The following is a 22,195-nucleotide window of genomic DNA, read 5'->3' on the forward strand; positions in this document are numbered from 1 at the left end:
GACCACAAAGAAATCATAGATATTGAAATCTGAATTATGGTACTTCACAATGGTGGCAGTGGTGGGATATGGTGGCAGTAGGATTCGGGAACCGGTGGCAGCGGTGGGATCAGGTCAAAATAACAAGATAATGCAAAGTTAGATAAAAATGAGTCAATGTAAAATGTGGCCCCTCCCATAATTTCCATTTTCTAAAGTATAGCCCTCCTCCGAGGACCTGTTTGTATAAGTGACCTATCCCCTATCATGTATCATAATTCCCCCGGCCCTCCCTCCTTCTAATTACTTGTAATTATCCATCAGAAATTTCACCGTAACACGATAACTCAACACATACGGTTAACTGACAAAAGACAACATTTATCAAAGCACACGTTATAAATTTACCAATAATGCGGCGATATACAGATGAGCGAAACGCTTCAACGAACCGTACTAAACAGCGCCCGCTGGCGACAGTATCAACCGACATTATCGAAACCCAAAGATGGCAGACGACGCTGCGAAGTTTCGACGCTGGAAAGCTGCCTGTCTTAACTCTGTAGACCTCAGCAAGAAAGGCAGTATAGATTTTAATATTGTTGACTTAGTTGAATATATAAACGGTCATCATAGGTATTTCACTACCAGTTCCTGTTCAGGGAGAATTTGTCTGTTTTCCGAGGTAAGCAGTTTTGTGTCGTGTGTACATCATGTAAACATGACATGGTTGCACTACAGTGTATACATCATGTATGCTGACTTGGTCAGTAAATGGGTATAACCATAGGTGTCTCCCTCTATATCCATGGTACATTATTGTACTCTACATCCACGGTTACAGGTATAACAGAGAGGAGATCTAGCCAACAGACTCACTACGCCAAGATGGGACAGCGGTCAGATTTGGGAGTCTAAATGGACTCCCTAATGTCCTAATAATACAATATTTACTAGCAGAACTGTCGAACACGGAGTACATACATCGAGATCTTGCTACCAATTTACAATGCAGGGGGGGGGGGGGGGGGTAGTTGACTCAGTGTCATGGTAGCCAGTCTGCACCACACCATGGATCTCTGAATAATGTGATTCTGCTGTGCTATATAGAGCAAAGTGGAATCACATATTAAGTACTCCAAATATCTATATTGCATTCAATTTATTGAAAATACCCATTCTGACATGTAGATGTAGAATGGGTACTTTAATGGTGATTATATATATACATTATTTCAGAAAGTGTGTTTAATCACCTTACCCACAAGATATCATCCAAGGAAAACCTTTGGAGGACTTAACTATAGTCTATTTTAGTACATATATATATAGGGATGATGAAACTCAGGAAATTTAATCAAACAAATGGTTTCTAATTTTGACATTAATTGTCATTTCATTCAGATTATTAAAGTATTATGAAATGAAAATATCATCAGCATGTACTCATACACTTACATTTTTTTTACTTATGACATTTTTTTAACCAACCAACTGACCCATTATTTTTAAGGTGTTACAATGAGAAAGATAGAATTATATATGTACCCTTTATTAAAATATAACTGCAGACTTTTAGGTAATATCCTAACTAGGCAAAGCCCATAAGCTCGCGCAGGGTAGATTCAATTGTGACCAGCTGCCTGGGCCAGGGTTGATACACTTGATTTGGGTCATTTTCCAGGGGTATTGACCATCAAAATTTATTTTATTGAATGACATCTAATTCTCTGACATGGACGAGAAGTAAAGAAAGTCAATACTCTATGCAGTTGTTGGTTTCAAAAACCATCATAGCCATTAGATTAATATTGTTCATTTTCAATCAGCCAACTTATCATAGACCCTCCATTTGTCTTTGGACAAATGTTTTGTTGACATGTTGCCAAACATCACGATTTCTCAATTCAACTCGATGATTTAGGAATGTTACTGTACCAACAAACATAAGAAAGTAGTTATCAATTATCGACGATATTAATGTCAAAACCACACTTCCACAACCCAGAAATTAAACTGCGCTATGTCATCAGTGGTCCGTATCGCGATCAAACTTCCAAATAGTGTAACAATTTCTCCTTGAGGTACAGTGATGCCTCGATACTCGTTACAATGTTACGATAATCGTGCCAACAGGCCTACTGTTACAATATTGCAATGCATGGTGATGTTATGTCGCCTATACTATATGATGATACGGTCCGGTAGCGTGTGGAGAATGCACATAGTATATGGAAGGCGCATGCGTAGTCACAGCGCGCCGCAATGCATCCCTGGGAGAACCACCAATTTTTTTCGCATAGTATATACGACGAGCATGCGTACTAGTCATTGAGCCACTACGCGGCAGCTTTGCTCCCGTTGCGCGAGCTATTAATCTCCTGAGTACACTACTTTATTCATTCATTCATTCATTCATTCATTCATTCATTCATTCATTCATTCAGTCAGTCAGTCAGTCAGTCAGTCAGTCAGTCAATAAAATTTTACATGTAATGAATGAAGGGGCCTTGTCACTATGAGGTGAAGATAAGTAATGACAAAATGTAATGTCACAAGTATTTTCTGGTTGAATGGAAAATAGTATAATCTTGGAATAATACCCTACAAACTTATTAAAATTTAAGGAAAAAATGGGATAATAAATTATAATGATTCTGAAGGTTTGACTCTCATTTAGAGTTCTTCAGAATTAACAGGTGTTGGTAGAGTGACCAGGACATAAATCCTATATTTTCTGTTTTGTTTTAACAGGACAATGAGATGGGGTTGAAGAAGAAGGGATGTAGATGGCTGTACACAACACATGAATCTGCTGATGCTGAGAAAGTAGTAAGTGTTGATAAAACCTTCACTGATAGTATTAATTATTTGGATATTTCATGAACTGAAGTCATAATGGTGACTAAACACTTCTTTACAAATGTAAATTTGGGTACAATGACATCAAACTAGATGACTTTGTCCACTTTAATTCAGTTGAATGGGATTACCCCAACACAAGGTTTTCGACTGATAAACTTAAACTCAAAGGGCAATTTAGCCAGACAGAGTCATTTAAAAATTCCTATTTTAATAGAATTGTACCCCTCTGGAATCTGCTCAGTCACGATATTAGACATGCGGAGAGTGTCTCTGCTTTTAAATCTGAGCTTTCATCGTTTTATCACCGGAAATTTATGAATTCTTTTGAACCATCTGTTTTTAGCTCCGCTGTCAGCGAAAGCTGAAAGCGTAGCTTTAGGTATAGGTTGTATATGTATAGGTGGAATTATTGGTGTCCGTCAAACTTTTATATTTTCATCATCTTCTCCGAAAGTGACAGTCAGAATTCTTCGATATTTGGTGTGCATGTTCCCTTGGGGGAGGCTATTCAGATTTGTTCATGCCAAGTTGATCTGTGCCATTTTCAATTTTTTATGATTTAAAAAAAAAATGACACTTTCATCATCTCCTCGATTACTACTTATCAGATTGCTTTGATATCTGGTGTGTTGATGCACAGAGGGTAGCTTACTTAGATTTGTTAATTTCAAGTCAGCACGTTTTCGTTTTTATTTTTTATGATTTTTTTTTTGTAATTTGAAAAAAAAATGAATATGTTAATGAGCATTTTGACCGCCACCATATTGGAAATCAGTCGACGAGACTTTAAGTAAACTGCCACTTTTCAAAAGACACTATTGACGTCAAACAAGCAATGTAATATGTGCTATAGTCATAATTCTACGCATTTGGGTGCCCAAATGGCAAGTGTTTGTTCGAAACAGGGTTGTAAACTTCAAACCCAATTTTGCACCCCTTCTACATAATCAGCCAGTCCGCAACAAACCCCATTTGCATACTATCTATCCTCATAATATGCTCCAGATAGCGACACTTTGAATGGCTGCTCACGGGCCTTATTTTTCGGTATTTTCAACTCGTCGTAACTTTCACTAGAGTTCCCCATTTTAGATACTGAAAACGCCTAAACCTCAACTGATATCTCTTCTTTCATGCCAGCAAAATAAATTTTGGCATTACATTTAGGAATACCGATTTTCCGACGAATTCGGGACGCATACTTGAGGCCCTGAAATTTCGACCCAGTTTTTCGCTCATAGCATGGAAGTATAACCCTCCATGCTCAGTTTCCTCAATATGGACCGGAAAGTTTACAAATTTCACAAAAAGGGGGATTTTTATGTGTTTTAAATAAGCATGGCAAGTAAATTTAGTAGGATCCTTGTGTAACGGTCCCGACCGTTCAAGAATTTTAGGTAGAAAATGACTGATTTGACCCGGAAGCTGAAGATGACCTCGTTTGACGTCAGGGCGATTTTCCACAGCAAAAACACGGGAGTTCTTGGTACTCACTAAAATCACACTTCAGACCCACTATAAAAGTTTGATGTTTTCAGATAAACTGTATCTTGTGATTAATTCTATATTGTCGTGCAATTTGGAGTGACAGTGAACCAGAATGAAGACAACTCGCGTAAGGAAGGCATGCCTTGGCATGCGGTTGAAGTTATGCAAGAGCAGTCTCACTGCCAACTGTGAATCGACCAAACTTTGTTTATTGGCCGACAGTTTACATGTAAAGTTAAACGACATGAACGTGTCTTGCCATTTCCAAAATGCAAATAATTGGCAGGTAAAAATAATTAAAATAATTACAACTTTAATTTGGCTTCAGACTTTGCATTATGTTTTTCGTATCTTTCCCCATATTACATGTAAATCTGAAAAGGTTCTCTCTGGTCATGCCAGTGGTTAGCCCTGCTTACATACGACAGGCGGTGCACAAGTCTATGTTGCTGACTTGACTCTAAAAAAATAGTAGGGACAATTGTCAGAATCGAGTCCCGGATTACTCTGTCTACAAGCACGACTAGTCAGTGATCATACCAGGACTGCTTTGAGTACGAGCGAGGTGAGGCATGTTGAGGTAATTTGTTGAGAATTATAAATATTGCGAAATGTAAAGTACAAGGTTTAAATACAATGGAATGATGAAAAAAAATTGGCCGAGTCTGCTGACAGGTGCCGGTCACAAGAAATTAAAATTAAAATATCAGACGATGTTATGTCTACTACAACTAGTACAAGTTGAATGTTGTTGACTTGGTAAATTTGTTAGAAAATTGAAATTCAAATTGCCTCAAAATTATTTTAGATCCCTAGTTTATTTCATTCATCATTAAAATTTTCCAGGGTTAAAGCTGTAAGACACTGGAATTATTTATAGCCAACCTCAAAATCCTCTTTTTTTCTTTTTCTTGTGTGCATTTCCCAGTCATTATTTTTCTGAGATTTTGTGTAATTTTTCATAACAGTAGATTTTTTTAATAAAATGGTGACTATGGTATAAAAGTACAATACATTACCAACTTTCTGTGTAAAATGTGTTTTATAGTGAGACATCATATGAAACCACTAACCACTTTATTACAAAAACAAAACTGCATAGTGAAGAGCTGAAGAACTGAACCACTTCTCCATATTACCAAAATAAAAAATTGAATTATAAACAACAGCGGAGCTATTCTGACCGATAGGTCGCTTGTTTGTACATGATAGTCTGTTTGTAAATGTCGTGACTGCAAAACTTGTTGATGTCAATGTCTATGTTATCATTTTTGCAAATTTGCTCTTTTAATTTATTTTAGTTAAATTTTTTGATGTTGGTTGGACACAAGTAGAGGTGCTCGGCACCTGTTTGTTCATTCCATTCACAGGCTATCTTTTGTTGTTATAGTTGTATTTTTATTGTTTGCTAGTTGCCACTTTTTTGTAATATGTATGTTTTTTCTGTCTTGTCTAGTTACATTGTTAATATTTTTTCTTTATTGTGTAAATCAATTTTTGCCTGTGGTGAAGAGTAATAAATAAATAAAAAATAAAAACAGTGATTGACAAAATTATTCCAATGTTAGATTATAAGACATGGTATTATTAGTGCCTGTCTTTTGCATACAAACGTTGTAACATGAGATGTATAACACGGAGTGAATCTCTACACCTACCTCATTTCAGTAGTACATTAACACTGAGTGAATCTCTACACCTACCTCATTTCAATAGTACATTGACACTGAGTGAATATCTACACCTACCCCATTTCAGTAGTACATTGATACTAAGTGAATCTCTACACCTACCTCATTTCAGTAGTACATTAACACTGAGTGAATCTCTACACCTACCTCATTTCAGTAGTACATTAACACTGAGTGAATCTCTACACCTACCCCATTTCAGTAGTACATTGATACTAAGTGAATCTCTACACCTACCTCATTTCAGTAGTACATTAACACTGAGTGAATCTCTACACCTACCTCATTACAATAGTACATTGACACTGAGTGAATCTCTCCACCTACCTCATTTCAGTAGTACATTGACACAGTGAATCTCTACACCTACCTCATTTCAGTAGTACATTAACAGAGTGAATATCTACACCTACCTCATTTCAGTAGTACATTAAAACTGAGTGAATCTCTACACCTACCCCATTTCAGTAGTACATTAACACTGAGTGAATCTCTACACCTACCTCATTTCAGTTGTACATTAACACTGAATGAATCTCTCCACCTACCTCATTTCAGTAGTATATTAAAACTGAGTGAATCTCTACACCTACCCCATTTCAGTAGTACATTAACACAGTGAATCTCTACACCTACCTCATTTCAGTTGTACATTAACACTGAATGAATCTCTCCACCTACCTCATTTCAGTAGTACATTAAAACTGAGTGAATCTCTCCACCTACCTCATTTCAGTAGTACATTGACACAGTGAATCTCTACACCTACCTCATTTCAGTAGTACATTGACACTGAGTGAATCTCTACACCTACCTCATTTCAGTAGTACATTGACACTGAGTGAATCTCTCCACCTACCTCATTTCAGTAGTACATTAACACAGTGAATCTCTACACCTACCTCATTTCAGTAGTACATTAATTTGATCTTATTCTACTTGTTATCCTTTACCTACAAGAAAGAAGCTCTATCGTGTATTCAAGATGAGGCTGTCTTTAAATTTGAACCATTTGTCCTCCATGTACAGTGTATGACATTACAAGATGCTAGAGTTATGGTAAGTTTACTTTCACCAGGGTATGACATTACAATATGCTAGAGTCATGGAAAAAGTATGGGGAGAAGTGCACGCTACGCGTGTGCGTACCTACTATACAGTGCAGGGGTTGGGGTTGGGAGGGGTGTCCCCCTCCCATGGCTAGAGCTGTTTGAAAAATGAATACCTTTTGGAGGCCATTTAGAGCACCATTCGAAGTAAAACACAACTTAGTTATATCATATAAGTATGACTAATTTTAGGGTTTCAAAAGTTAAATTCATTTCAAGTCATATCCCCACCTGCTATACAGGCATGGGAGAGAGTTTGGGAGGGGATGTCACCCCTCCCATGGTAAGAGCTTTTTGAAAAATGAACACCCTTTGGAGGCCATTTAGAGTACCATTCAGAAGTAAAACACAACATAGTTATATCATAAAAGTATCACTAATTTTAGGGTTTCAAAAGTTTAAATCATTTCAAGTCATATTGACACAAATAATTAAAAAAAAGATGAAGTAGAAAGTGAGAAAATTTGGGAAAACATGCACAGTGGAGGTCAGCTACCATTTAGAGATACGAATTCATTAAATTATTTGAAAGTGTGTCTCTATTGGCTATGATTGTGTGCAATTCAACATGTTCAGGTCAATGGAAGCACAGATTTTAGAGTCAGTCCATCCACTAAATTTCAAGGTATTTCATTTCTTATGTGTTATGTGTACAGCTACACATGCAAGTTTTTATACCACATGATGACACAATGCAACTAATGGCCTGCAATATTGAGAAGTCATATCTAACAAAACTGTTGCTTAAAAGGTGCAATGTTATGACTCCATGTCATATGCTTGGGATGTATCAAGAGACAAAGAGTTTATGCTATATTTGAACATATATTTATAGCCATTGTTTATGGTTTATTGTATGCACATACATTTGTTTTATGGAAAGTTAAGTACAGCAAGGTGGTTCATGATTTCGTTCAGTTGTTGAAAATAAGGTGACCCCCCCCCCTATTCACTTTGTAAAAATGATGCCCCCCCCCCCCTTCTTTGAGTCCCAAATTGTCCCAAAAGTCAATTTATTGTTCCATGCACTGATAGAGCTATTATACAAATATGTTTCACAACTAGTAATTCAGTACTGTTCAGGGTGTCTGTTATTAAGTGAGTCTATCCAGTGTGTTTTTTAAGGCAGTAAGTCGGTAAAATCTACCGGGCTCACATATCGGGTTCCCCACCAAAGTTATGATACTAGATTATATGGGAAACACTGCCATTTTTACCTCTTTCCCCCTTTCTGTTACCGAAGTTCCCCCAAATCTCAACAAAAACACTGCTTTCAAAACAGTTTCAGAAATCATTTAGCTAGCTCTTGCAGCTTTAAGACAGTATGCACACGCTATATATAGTGTATATTGAAAGTTGTTGTTTGTTTGTTTGTTTGTGTGTTTGTTATAAAGAACAGATGAGTTCATGGTTACATATTGTTACAATGTAACATGTTGTACATGTATATATATAAAACATTATCATGGGATATTTGATTTGAGTGAAATTATCACAAGTGTACCTATAGCTATGTATATAGTTTACTACTTGGTTATTGAAAATATTTTGTGTATCGCGTATTCTGAGTGGACATTACATTATTTGCTTCCTATAGAGCTGTGTACTTCTGTGGCAATCAATGTCTCAGTTTACTTCAATAGACACAAAGTAAAACTGTCGTTGACACATGTTGATGTAAATTATTGAATCGATGTAGGTTTAAGGTGGAGATACACAAAAGCAAGATTTGAAGGGTGACATATTTTCAAGTTATTATTTCCCAACAATGAATAAAGTTTACTCCATATATCAACCCATTCATTTTCTGAAAGGTTTTTCTGTCCTCTATAATGCTATCATGTTTTCTACTGTCAGTGGCTGAAAGTGAGAGTGTATTTCAGGTATGAATAGCAAAGTCTTGATTATCTCAAGGCATGATATAACTACCTCGGAAGAGATCATTTGTCACACGACTTTCCATTTCTTTAGTTTTTTTAGAATGTTTACTTCATACATAACTAAAGTGTGTCCAGCTTTTTTCTGCCATCTGCCGTTCTTTTACAACATGCCTCGAACGTTGACACATCACAATGGGTAGTTAAGTTACAGACTGTTCTCACTTGAGTTCTTAGTAGGGTGGAATTTTTGTGATGACATCCATGATGTTGCAGTGTACTGTACATTTTTAGAGACTTCCAGGGTTTATACTATCTTGATTACAGGGTGATTATATCCATATGACAGAGGCAGGGTTATCACCCACTTGTGTAATCTACTACATTGAACAATAGTTTAGTTTGTGTCTATCTTAGTAAACCGAGACCTCGATTGCCAGAGTCGTAACAAAATGAAATACTTTAGATGATGAAGAGTATTACTTTATAATGACTTACAGTTTTTCAGAGGCCCTAAGATCACAACGTATTTCTCCCTACTACCAATACTAGAAAATATATCTTATAATTATCATGAAATCTTTTACCAATTTTATTATGAAATCAGTATCCCCAAATGTATTCATAAAAACTACATGAAAAGAGAACAGCACAATAAAATGTAAACTCAGAAAGTGAACACAAAAATTTAGAAACAAAGATATTTCAAGTTACAGCTACTGTATCAGGGTAGTCTGTAAGATATGAAATTTGTACCATGCTATAAACATCACTCACAGAAGCCTGATTGGGCTGAACAACACGGCATATCGCACATGCTACAGCTACTGGGGATTGATACATGCAACATAAATCTAAAAATCTAACTCTCTGTGATTTGTTTGACATTCTAGCATCAAGTGGCAATTGAATCAGGATTCAGGAATTCTGGAATATCTGTTGGCAAAAGTGGAAAAGTCATAATGGTGAGTTAATTTGTAGTTTTGGTCTATCCTGTACGTAGTAGAGACATTTGTAATAACGCACACCATGGAAGTATACTTCCATGGTCACACCCTCAATGACACATTAGGTCTATCCTATATGTGTTAGAGACATTTGTAATAGCGTCACACCCTCAAAGACACAGTAGGTCTATCCTATATGTATTACAGACATTTGTAATAACGTCACACCCTCAAAGACACAGTAGGTCTATCCTATATGTATTACAGACATTTATAATAACGTCACACCCTCAAAGACACATTAAGTCTATCCTATATGTATTACAGACATTTATAATAACGTCACACCCTCAAAGACACATTAGGTCTATTCTATATGTGTTACAGACATTTATAATAACATCACACCCTCAAAGACACAGTAGGTCTATCCTATATTTATTACAGACATTTATAATAACATCACACCCTCAAAGACACATTAGGTCTATCCTATATGTATTAGAGACACTTATAATAACGTCACACCCTCAAACACACAGTAGGTCTATCCTATATGTATTTCAGACATTTATAATAACATCACATCCTCAAAGACACATTAGGTCTATCCTATATGTGTTACAGACATTTATAATAATGTCACACCCTCAATCACACATTAGGTCTATCCTATATGTATTACAGACATTTATAATAACGTCACACCCTCAAACACACATTAGGTCTATCCTATATGTATTACAGACATTTATAATAACATCACACCCTCAAAGACACATTAGATCTATCCTATATGTATTTCAGACATTTATAATAACGTCACACCCTCAAACACACATTAGGGCTATCCTATATGTATTACAGACATTTATAATAACGTCACACCCTCAAACACACATTAGGTCTATCCTATATGTATTTCAGACATTTATAATAACGTCACACCCTCAAACACACATTAGGTCTATCCTATATGTGTTACAGACATTTATAATAACATCACACCCTCAATGACACATTAGGTCTATCCTATATGTATTATAGACATTTATAATAACATCACACCCTCAAAGACACATTAGGTCTATCCTATATGTATTACAGACATTATAATAACATCACACCCTCAAACACACAGTAGGTCTATCCTATATGTATTTCAGACATTTATAATAACATCACACCCTCAAAGACACATTAGGTCTATCCTATATGTGTTACAGACATTTATAATAACGTCACACCCTCAAACACACATTAGGTCTATCCTATATGTATTACAGACATTTATGATAACATCACACCCTCAAGCACACATTAGGTCTATCCTATATGTGTTACAGACATTTATAATAACATCACACCCTCAAACACACAGTAGGTCTATCCTATATGTATTACAGACATTTATAATAACGTCACACCCTCAAACACACATTAGGTCTATCCTATATGTATTACAGACATTTATGATAACATCACACCCTCAAGCACACATTAGGTCTATCCTATATGTATTAGAGACACTTATAATAACATCACACCCTCAAAGACACATTAGGTCTATCCTATATGTGTTAGAGACACTTATAATAACATCACACCCTCAAAGACACAGTAGGTCTATCCTATATGTATTATAGACATTTATAATAACATCACACCCTCAAGCACACATTAGGTCTATCCTATATGTGTTAGAGACACTTATAATAACATCACACCCTCAAAGACACAGTAGGTCTATCCTATATGTATTATAGACATTTATAATAACATCACACCCTCAAGCACACATTAGGTCTATCCTATATGTGTTGCAGACATTGGTAATAACATTACACCCTCAAACACACAGTAGGTCTATCCTATATGTATTACAGACATTTATAACGTCACACCCTCAATGACACATTAGGTCTATCCTATATGTATTACAGACATTTATAATAACGTCACACCCTCAAACACACAGTAGGTCTATCCTATATGTATTACAAACATTTATAATAACGTCACACCCTCAATGACACATTAGGTCTATCCTATATGTATTACAGACATGTATAATAACGTCACACCCTCATTGACACATTAGGTCTATCCTATATGTATTACAGACATGTATAATAACGTCACACCCTCATTGACACATTAGGTCTATCCTATATGTATTTCAGACATTTATAATAACGTCACACCCTCATTGACACATTAGGTCTATCCTATATGTATTACAGACATGTATAATAACGTCACACCCTCAAACACACATTAGATCTATCCTCTATGTGTTAGAGACATTTATGATAACGTCACACCCTCAAAGACACATTAGGTCTATCCTATATGTATTTCAGACATTTATAATAACGTCACACCCTCAAACACACATTAGGTCTATCCTATATGTATTACAGACATTTATAATAACATCACACCCTCAATGACACATTAGGTCTATCCTATATGTGTTACAGACATTTGTAATAACATCACACCCTCAATGACACAGTAGGTCTATCCTATATGTATTACAGACATTTATAATAACATCACACCCTCAAAGACACATTAGGTCTATCCTATATGTGTTACAGACGTTTATAATAATGTCACACCCTCAAACACACATTAGGTCTATCCTATATGTGTTAGAGACACTTATAATAACGTCACACCCTCAAAGACACAGTAGGTCTATCCTATATGTATTACAGACATTTATAATAACGTCACACCCTCAAACACACAGTAGGTCTATCCTATATGTGTTACAGACATTTGTAATAACATCACACCCTCAATGACACATTAGGTCTATCCTATATGTATTACAGACATTTATAATAACGTCACACCCTCAAAGACACATTAGGTCTATCCTATATGTATTACAGACATTTATAATAACGTCACACCCTCAAAGACACATTAGGTCTATCCTATATGTATTAGAGACACTTATAATAGTATCACACCCTCAAACACACAGTAGGGCTATTCTAAGTATTATTTCAGTGAGATTTTAGTGATATTGATGCTTCAGATATTTTGATGTTTTTAGATGGTATCAAGCACTTTAGAACATTGGCGAGGTAATTAGTGATCCATAGTCAACGTTAGAAAAGCTAGGAAATGCCTAATTTTTGGGAGAATGGATTAAATTTATCCAGGAATGTAGAATTGCATTGGCACTGCATGGCCTATTGATGATTCTGAAAGTGAAATAATCAAACCCAGGAATGATGAAATACCAAAAAACAAAAAATTAACACTACAATTATTGCAATTATTACAACATATTTTTAGAATTATACTTTTCTGTATACTTTTGGTGTTTTCAGGCAGTGAGAAGTACCCATGGACTTGAAGTACCAATAGCCACACAGGGAAAAGTCTTAGTTTCTACAGAGTATATTGAATATATTGTCAAACTAGCTAATGACAAAATGAAGGAAAACTCACGAAGGATTGACAGGTATGTGGTGACTGAAATAAAATATTTAGATGCAAACATCATTGAAATCAGAGAGTGGTTGCAAAATACTTGAAATAACCTTGTCAGTTCATTGTTAAAATCAATGTTTTGACGTGTCTGCATAGTGTCACATTGCTTCATTTCATTTAATAGACAAAATGTAACAAGAAACTATTCATTTAATCCTGTAACTAGTATCTGAACGTGTAACATGCAGTTTCTTATCAGTTTCAGAGTTGACAGTAACTTGTGACATACTATAACACTCTGCCAACTCATATTTGCTCCTGTGGGTTTATAGGGAACTTGATGTGTTGTGGACTGTTTCTATAATTATTGCAATTGTATAACAATACAAACAGTTGACAATAAGTTATAAACAGAAGTTGTCTAGCAAGGCCCATATATGTCACTTCCATCTATGTCATCAAAGCCCATATATGTCACTTCCACCTATGTCAGCAAGGCCCATATATGTCACTTCCACCTATGTCATCAAAGCCCATATATGTCACTTCCACCTATGTCATCAAAGCCCATACATGTCACTTCCACCTATGTCATCAAAGTCCATATATGTCACTTCCATCTATGTCAGCAAAGCCCATACATGTCACTTCCACCTATGTCATCAAGGCCCATATATGTCACTTCCACCTATGTCATCAAAGTCCATATATGTCACTTCCACCTATGTCATCAAAGCCCATATATGTCACTTCCACCTATGTCATCAAAGTCCATATATGTCACTTCCACCTATGTCATCAAAGCCCATATATGTCACTTCCACCTATGTCATCAAAGTCCATATATGTCACTTCCACCTATGTCATCAAAGCCCATACATGTCACTTCCACCTATGTCATCAAAGTCCATATATGTCACTTCCATCTATGTCAGCAAAGCCCATACATGTCACTTCCACCTATGTCATCAAAGCCCATATATGTCACTTCCACCTATGTCATCAAGGCCCATACATGTCACTTCCACCTATGTCAGCAAAGCCCATACATGTCACTTCCACCTATGTCAGCAAGGCCCATATATGTCACTTCCACCTATGTCAGCAAGGCCCATATATGTCACTTTCACCTATGTCAGCAAGGCCCATACATGTCACTTCCACCTATGTCATCAAGGCCCATATATGTCACTTCCACCTATGTCATCAAAGCCCATATATGTCACTTCCACCTATGTCAGCAAGGCCCATATATGTCACTTCCACCTATGTCAGCAAGGCCCATATATGTCACTTCCACCTATGTCATCAAGGCCCATATATGTCACTTCCACCTATGTCATCAAGGCCCATATATGTCACTTCCACCTATGTCAGCAAGGCCCATATATGTCACTTCCACCTATGTCATCAAGGCCCATATATGTCACTTCCACCTATGTCATCAAGGTCCATATATGTCACTTCCACCTATGTCATCAAGGCCCATATACGTCACTTCCACCTATGTCATCAAGGCCCATATATGTCACTTCCACCTATGTCATCAAGGCCCATATACGTCACTTCCACCTATGTCATCAAGGCCCATATATGTCACTTCCACCTATGTCATCAAGGCCCATACATGTCACTTCCATCTATGTCATCAAAGTCCATATATGTCACTTCCACCTATGTCAGCAAGGCCCATATACGTCACTTCCACCTATGTCATCAAGGCCCATATATGTCACTTCCACCTATGTCATCAAGGCCCATATATGTCACTTCCACCTATGTCAGCAAGGCCCATATATGTCACTTCCACCTATTGTCAGCAAGGCCCATATATGTCACTTCCACCTATGTCAGCAAGGCCCATATATGTCACTTCCACCTATTGTCAGCAAGGCCCATATATGTCACTTCCACCTACCGGTATGTCATCAAGGCCCATATATGTCACTTCCACCTATTGTCAGCAAGGCCCATATATGTCACTTCCACCTATGTCATCAAGGCCCATATATGTCACTTCCACCTACCGGTATGTCATCAAGGCCCATATATGTCACTTCCACCTATTGTCAGCAAGGCCCATATATGTCACTTCCACCTATTGTCAGCAAGGCCCATATATGTCACTTCCACCTACCGGTATGTCATCAAGGCCCATATATGTCACTTCCACCTATTGTCAGCAAGGCCCATATACGTCACTTCCACCTATGTCATCAAGGCCCAGATACGTCACTTCCACCTATGTCAGTAAGGCCCATATATGTCACTTCCACCTATGTCATCAAAGCCCATATATGTCACTTCCACCTATGTCATCAAAGCCCATATATGTCACTTCCACCTATTGTCATCAAGGCCCATGCATATATGTCACTTCCACCTATGTCATCAAGGCCCATATATGTCACTTCCACCTATGTCATCAAGGCCCATATATGTCACTTCCACCTATTGTCATCAAGGCCCATATATGTCACTTCCATCTATGTCATCAAGGCCCATATATGTCACTTCCACCTATGTCAGCAAGGCCCATATATGTCACTTCCACCTATGTCATCAAGGCCCATACATGTCACTTCCACCTATGTCAGCAAGGCCCATATATGTCACTTCCACCTATGTCAGCAAGGCCCATATACGTCACTTCCACCTATGTCATCAAGGCCCATATACGTCACTTCCACCTATGTCATCAAGGCCCATATATGTCACTTCCACCTATGTCAGCAAGGCCCATATATGTCACTTCCACCTATGTCATCAAGGCCCATATACGTCACTTCCACCTATGTCAGCAAGGCCCATATATGTCACTTCCACCTATGTCAGCAAGGCCCATATACGTCACTTCCACCTATGTCATCAAGGTCCATATATGTCACTTCCACCTATGTCATCAAGGTCCATATATGTCACTTCCACCTATGTCAGCAAGGCCCATACATGTCACTTCCACCTATGTCATCAAAGTCCATATATGTCACTTCCACCTATGTCATCAAAGCCCATACATGTCACTTCCACCTATGTCATCAAAGTCCATATATGTCACTTCCATCTATGTCAGCAAGGCCCATATATGTCACTTCCACCTATGTCAGCAAAGCCCATACATGTCACTTCCATCTATGTCATCAAGGCCCATATATGTCACTTCCACCTATGTCAGCAAGGCCCATATATGTCACTTCCACCTATGTCATCAAGGCCCATATATGTCACTTCCACCTATGTCATCAAGGCCCATATATGTCACTTCCACCTATGTCATCAAAGTCCATATATGTCACTTCCACCTATGTCATCAAAGTCCATATATGTCACTTCCACCTATGTCAGCAAGGCCCATACATGTCACTTCCACCTATGTCATCAAAGTCCATATATGTCACTTCCACCTATGTCAGCAAGGCCCATATACGTCACTTCCACCTATGTCATCAAAGTCCATATATGTCACTTCCACCTATGTCATCAAAGTCCATATATGTCACTTCCACCTATGTCATCAAAGCCCATATATGTCACTTCCACCTATGTCAGCAAGGCCCATATACGTCACTTCCACCTATGTCATCAAGGCCCATATATGTCACTTCCACCTATGTCAGCAAGGCCCATATATGTCACTTCCACCTATGTCATCAAGGTCCATATATGTCACTTCCACCTATGTCATCAAAGTCCATATATGTCACTTCCACCTATGTCATCAAAGTCCATATATGTCACTTCCACCTATGTCATCAAAGCCCATATATGTCACTTCCACCTATGTCATCAAAACCCATATATGTCACTTCCACCTATGTCATCAAGGCCCATATATGTCACTTCCACCTATGTCAGCAAGGCCCATATATGTCACTTCCACCTATGTCAGCAAGGCCAATATATGTCACTTCCATCCATGTCATCAAGGCCCATATATGTCACTTCCACCTATGTCATCAAAGTCCATATATGTCACTTCCACCTATGTCATCAAAGCCCATATATGTCACTTCCACCTATGTCAGCAAAGTCCATATATGTCACTTCCACCTATGTCATCAAAGTCCATATATGTCACTTCCACCTATGTCAGCAAGGCCCATATATGTCACTTCCACCTATGTCATCAAGGCCCATATATGTCACTTCCACCTATGTCATCAAGGCCCATATATGTCACTTCCACCTATGTCATCAAGGCCCATATATGTCACTTCCATCCATGTCATCAAGGCCCATATACGTCACTTCCACCTATGTCATCAAGGCCCATATATGTCACTTCCACCTATGTCATCAAAGCCCATATATGTCACTTCCACCTATGTCATCAAGGCCCATATATGTCACTTCCACCTATGTCAGCAAGGCCCATATATGTCACTTCCACCTATGTCATCAAAGTCCATATATGTCACTTCCACCTATGTCATCAAAGCCCATATATGTCACTTCCACCTATGTCATCAAGGCCCATATATGTCACTTCCACCTATGTCAGCAAGGCCAATATATGTCACTTCCATCTATGTCATCAGGGCCCATATATGTCACTTCCACCTATGTCAGCAAGGCCCATATATGTCACTTCCACCTATGTCAGCAAGGCCAATATATGTCACTTCCATCCATGTCATCAAGGCCCATATATGTCACTTCCACCTATGTCATCAAGGCCCATATATGTCACTTCCACCTACCGGTATGTCATCAAGGCCCATATATGTCACTTCCATCTATGTCATCAAGGCCCATATATGTCACTTCCACCTATGTCATCAAAGCCCATATATGTCACTTCCACCTATGTCAGCAAGGCCCATACATGTCACTTCCACCTATGTCATCAAGGCCCATATATGTCACTTCCACCTATGTCATCAAGGCCCATATATGTCACTTCCACCTATGTCATCAAGGTCCATATATGTCTCTTCCACCTATGTCATCAAAGCCCATATATGTCACTTCCACCTATGTCATCAAGGCCCATATATGTCACTTCCACCTATGTCATCAAGGCCCATATACGTCACTTCCACCTATGTCAGCAAGGCCCATATATGTCACTTCCACCTATGTCATCAAGGCCCATATACGTCACTTCCACCTATGTCATCAAGGCCCATATACGTCACTTCCACCTATGTCATCAAGGCCCATATATGTCACTTCCACCTATGTCATCAAGGTCCATATATGTCACTTCCACCTATGTCATCAAGGCCCATATATGTCACTTCCACCTATGTCATCAAGGCCCATATATGTCACTTCCATCCATGTCATCAAGGCCCATATACGTCACTTCCACCTATGTCATCAAGGCCCATATATGTCACTTCCACCTATGTCATCAAAGCCCATATATGTCACTTCCACCTATGTCAGCAAGGCCCATATATGTCACTTCCACCTATGTCATCAAAGTCCATATATGTCACTTCCACCTATGTCATCAAAGCCCATATATGTCACTTCCACCTATGTCATCAAGGCCCATATATGTCACTTCCACCTATGTCATCAAGGCCCATATATGTCACTTCCACCTATGTCAGCAAGGCCAATATATGTCACTTCCATCTATGTCATCAAGGCCCATATATGTCACTTCCACCTATGTCAGCAAGGCCCATATATGTCACTTCCACCTATGTCAGCAAGGCCAATATATGTCACTTCCATCCATGTCATCAAGGCCCATATATGTCACTTCCACCTATGTCATCAAGGCCCATATATGTCACTTCCACCTACCGGTATGTCATCAAGGCCCATATATGTCACTTCCATCTATGTCATCAAGGCCCATATATGTCACTTCCACCTATGTCATCAAAGCCCATATATGTCACTTCCACCTATGTCAGCAAGGCCCATACATGTCACTTCCACCTATGTCATCAAGACCCATATACGTCACTTCCACCTATGTCATCAAGGCCCATATATGTCACTTCCACCTATGTCATCAAAGCCCATATATGTCACTTCCACCTATGTCATCAAGGCCCATATATGTCACTTCCACCTATGTCATCAAGGCCCATATATGTCACTTCCACCTATGTCATCAAGGCCCATATATGTCACTTCCACCTATGTCATCAAGGTCCATATATGTCTCTTCCACCTATGTCATCAAAGCCCATATATGTCACTTCCACCTATGTCATCAAGGCCCATATATGTCACTTCCACCTATGTCATCAAGGCCCATATACGTCACTTCCACCTATGTCAGCAAGGCCCATATATGTCACTTCCACCTATGTCATCAAGGCCCATATACGTCACTTCCACCTATGTCATCAAGGCCCATATACGTCACTTCCACCTATGTCATCAAGGCCCATATATGTCACTTCCACCTATGTCATCAAGGTCCATATATGTCACTTCCACCTATGTCATCAAGGCCCATATATGTCACTTCCACCTATGTCATCAAGGCCCATATATGTCACTTCCACCTATGTCAGCAAGGCCCATATACGTCACTTCCACCTATGTCAGCAAGGCCCATATACGTCACTTCCACCTATGTCAGCAAGGCCCATATACGTCACTTCCACCTATGTCATCAAAGTCCATATATGTCACTTCCACCTATGTCATCAAGGCCCATATATGTCACTTCCATCTATGTCATCAAAGTCCATATATGTCACTTCCATCTATGTCATCAAAGTCCATATATGTCACTTCCATCTATGTCAGCAAGGCCCATATACGTCACTTCCACCTATGTCATCAAGGCCCATATACGTCACTTCCACCTATGTCAGCAAGGCCCATACATGTCACTTCCACCTATGTCATCAAGGCCCATATATGTCACTTCCATCTATGTCATCAAGGCCCATATATGTCACTTCCACCTATGTCAGCAAGGCCCATATACGTCACTTCCACCTATGTCATCAAGGCCCATATACGTCACTTCCACCTATGTCATCAAAGTCCATATATGTCACTTCCACCTATGTCATCAAAGTCCATATATGTCACTTCCACCTATGTCATCAAAGTCCATATATGTCACTTCCATCTATGTCATCAAGGCCCATATACGTCACTTCCACCTATGTCATCAAAGTCCATATATGTCACTTCCATCTATGTCATCAAGGCCCATATATGTCACTTCCACCTATGTCATCAAGGCCCATATACGTCACTTCCACCTATGTCATCAAAGTCCATATATGTCACTTCCACCTATGTCATCAAAGTCCATATATGTCACTTCCACCTATGTCATCAAAGTCCATATACGTCACTTCCACCTATGTCATCAAGGCCCATATATGTCACTTCCACCTATGTCATCAAGGCCCATATATGTCACTTCCACCTATGTCATCAAGGCCCATATATGTCACTTCCACCTATGTCATCAAAGCCCATATATGTCACTTCCACCTATGTCAGCAAGGCCCATATATGTCACTTCCACCTATGTCAGCAAGGCCCATATATGCCACTTCCACCTATGTCAGCAAGGCCCATATATGTCACTTCCACCTATGTCAGCAAAGCCCATATATGTCACTTCCACCTATGTCAGCAAGGCCCATATATGTCACTTCCACCTATGTCAGCAAGGCCCATATATGTCACTTCCACCTATGTCATTAAGGCCCATATATGTCACTTCCACCTATGTCATCAAAGCCCATATATGTCACTTCCACCTATGTCAGCAAGGCCCATATATGTCACTTCCACCTATGTCATCAAAGTCCATATATGTCACTTCCACCTATGTCATCAAGGCCCATATATGTCACTTCCACCTATGTCAGCAAGGCCCATATATGTCACTTCCACCTATGTCAGCAAGGCCCATATATGTCACTTCCACCTGTCAGCTTTGTGCTAATAATTGAAAGTGGATGAAAGCAACCCATTTGATCTCATTTTAATATCCCAGTTTTTATAAGACGTAGAGAATTCACAAGGCATCATTTCCCATTACTTGAATTGTGTTCCATGTCAGTGCATATTGTAGACTGGCTTTCAGCTGGTAATGACACACAAACTGCTGACAGTGACACTTAAATGACTTCAATATACTATATGTGAATGATGTCCCTTCTCTCTCTAAATCATTCTTGATAAAATGAACATATTTGTTAGTTTGAGAGAACAAATACCTATTATTGAAATTGGATATATGTAATTAAATTACCGAAAGTATATTTTTTTATTCTGTTTTAATTTTTTTTTTATATAGATTTTTCAGTAATATGAAAACACATCTCAGTGAACAAAGTGAACAAGTAAGACAAGATGGAATAATGTCAACCTGTCGGACATGTGGAAGACAACAAACAGACAATCAGTCACAGAAAGAGAAAAAGAAAGGACAGTTTAAAATACACCAAGACATGACGCCAAAAATTGACAAACTTGATTGCCGTGAACAGACAAATGAATCTGATGATAGTGATGGGATAAATAATCTTGAAGATATTGGTACATTGTTTAGTACATGAAATTTCTATTCTGTGAAGAGCACCACGGATTTTATCTCATGTACAATATTGCATAGAGACCAATAATGTCCTTACAATGAGGAGGATGTACCTTGTTTATCATCTCAACATGTTAAATTAGCTCCAGGAAACACACTTTTAGTCCTTAAATTTAAACAATTCCAGAAGGTGGAAGGGGAAACTTCCTCCTGTACCCAACTAAGTTCAGTTATGCCAAATGTTGATTGTAGGCTTCTCAACTCTTTCAACCCCAATCCACACATACCCCTAAATAACAAGTTA

The 22,195-nt window shown here is 38.4% G+C and overlaps 1 protein-coding gene across 1 annotated transcript; it reads left to right on the plus strand.

Moving 5' to 3' along the window:
- Positions 1-487: 487 nt before the first annotated feature.
- LOC144440751 (tRNA wybutosine-synthesizing protein 3 homolog) lies at positions 488-21,913 on the plus strand. Its single transcript, XM_078130129.1, has 6 exons — positions 488-664; positions 2,734-2,811; positions 6,984-7,082; positions 9,903-9,974; positions 13,307-13,440; positions 21,652-21,913. Exons 1-6 carry the CDS (start codon positions 488-490, stop codon positions 21,911-21,913), a joined length of 822 nt encoding a protein of 273 aa, XP_077986255.1.
- Positions 21,914-22,195: the final 282 nt, after the last annotated feature.

The sequence above is a fragment of the Glandiceps talaboti genome, chromosome 10, assembly GCF_964340395.1.
Source record: "Glandiceps talaboti chromosome 10, keGlaTala1.1, whole genome shotgun sequence".
In the NCBI taxonomy this organism is placed as follows: domain Eukaryota; kingdom Metazoa; phylum Hemichordata; class Enteropneusta; family Spengelidae; genus Glandiceps; species Glandiceps talaboti.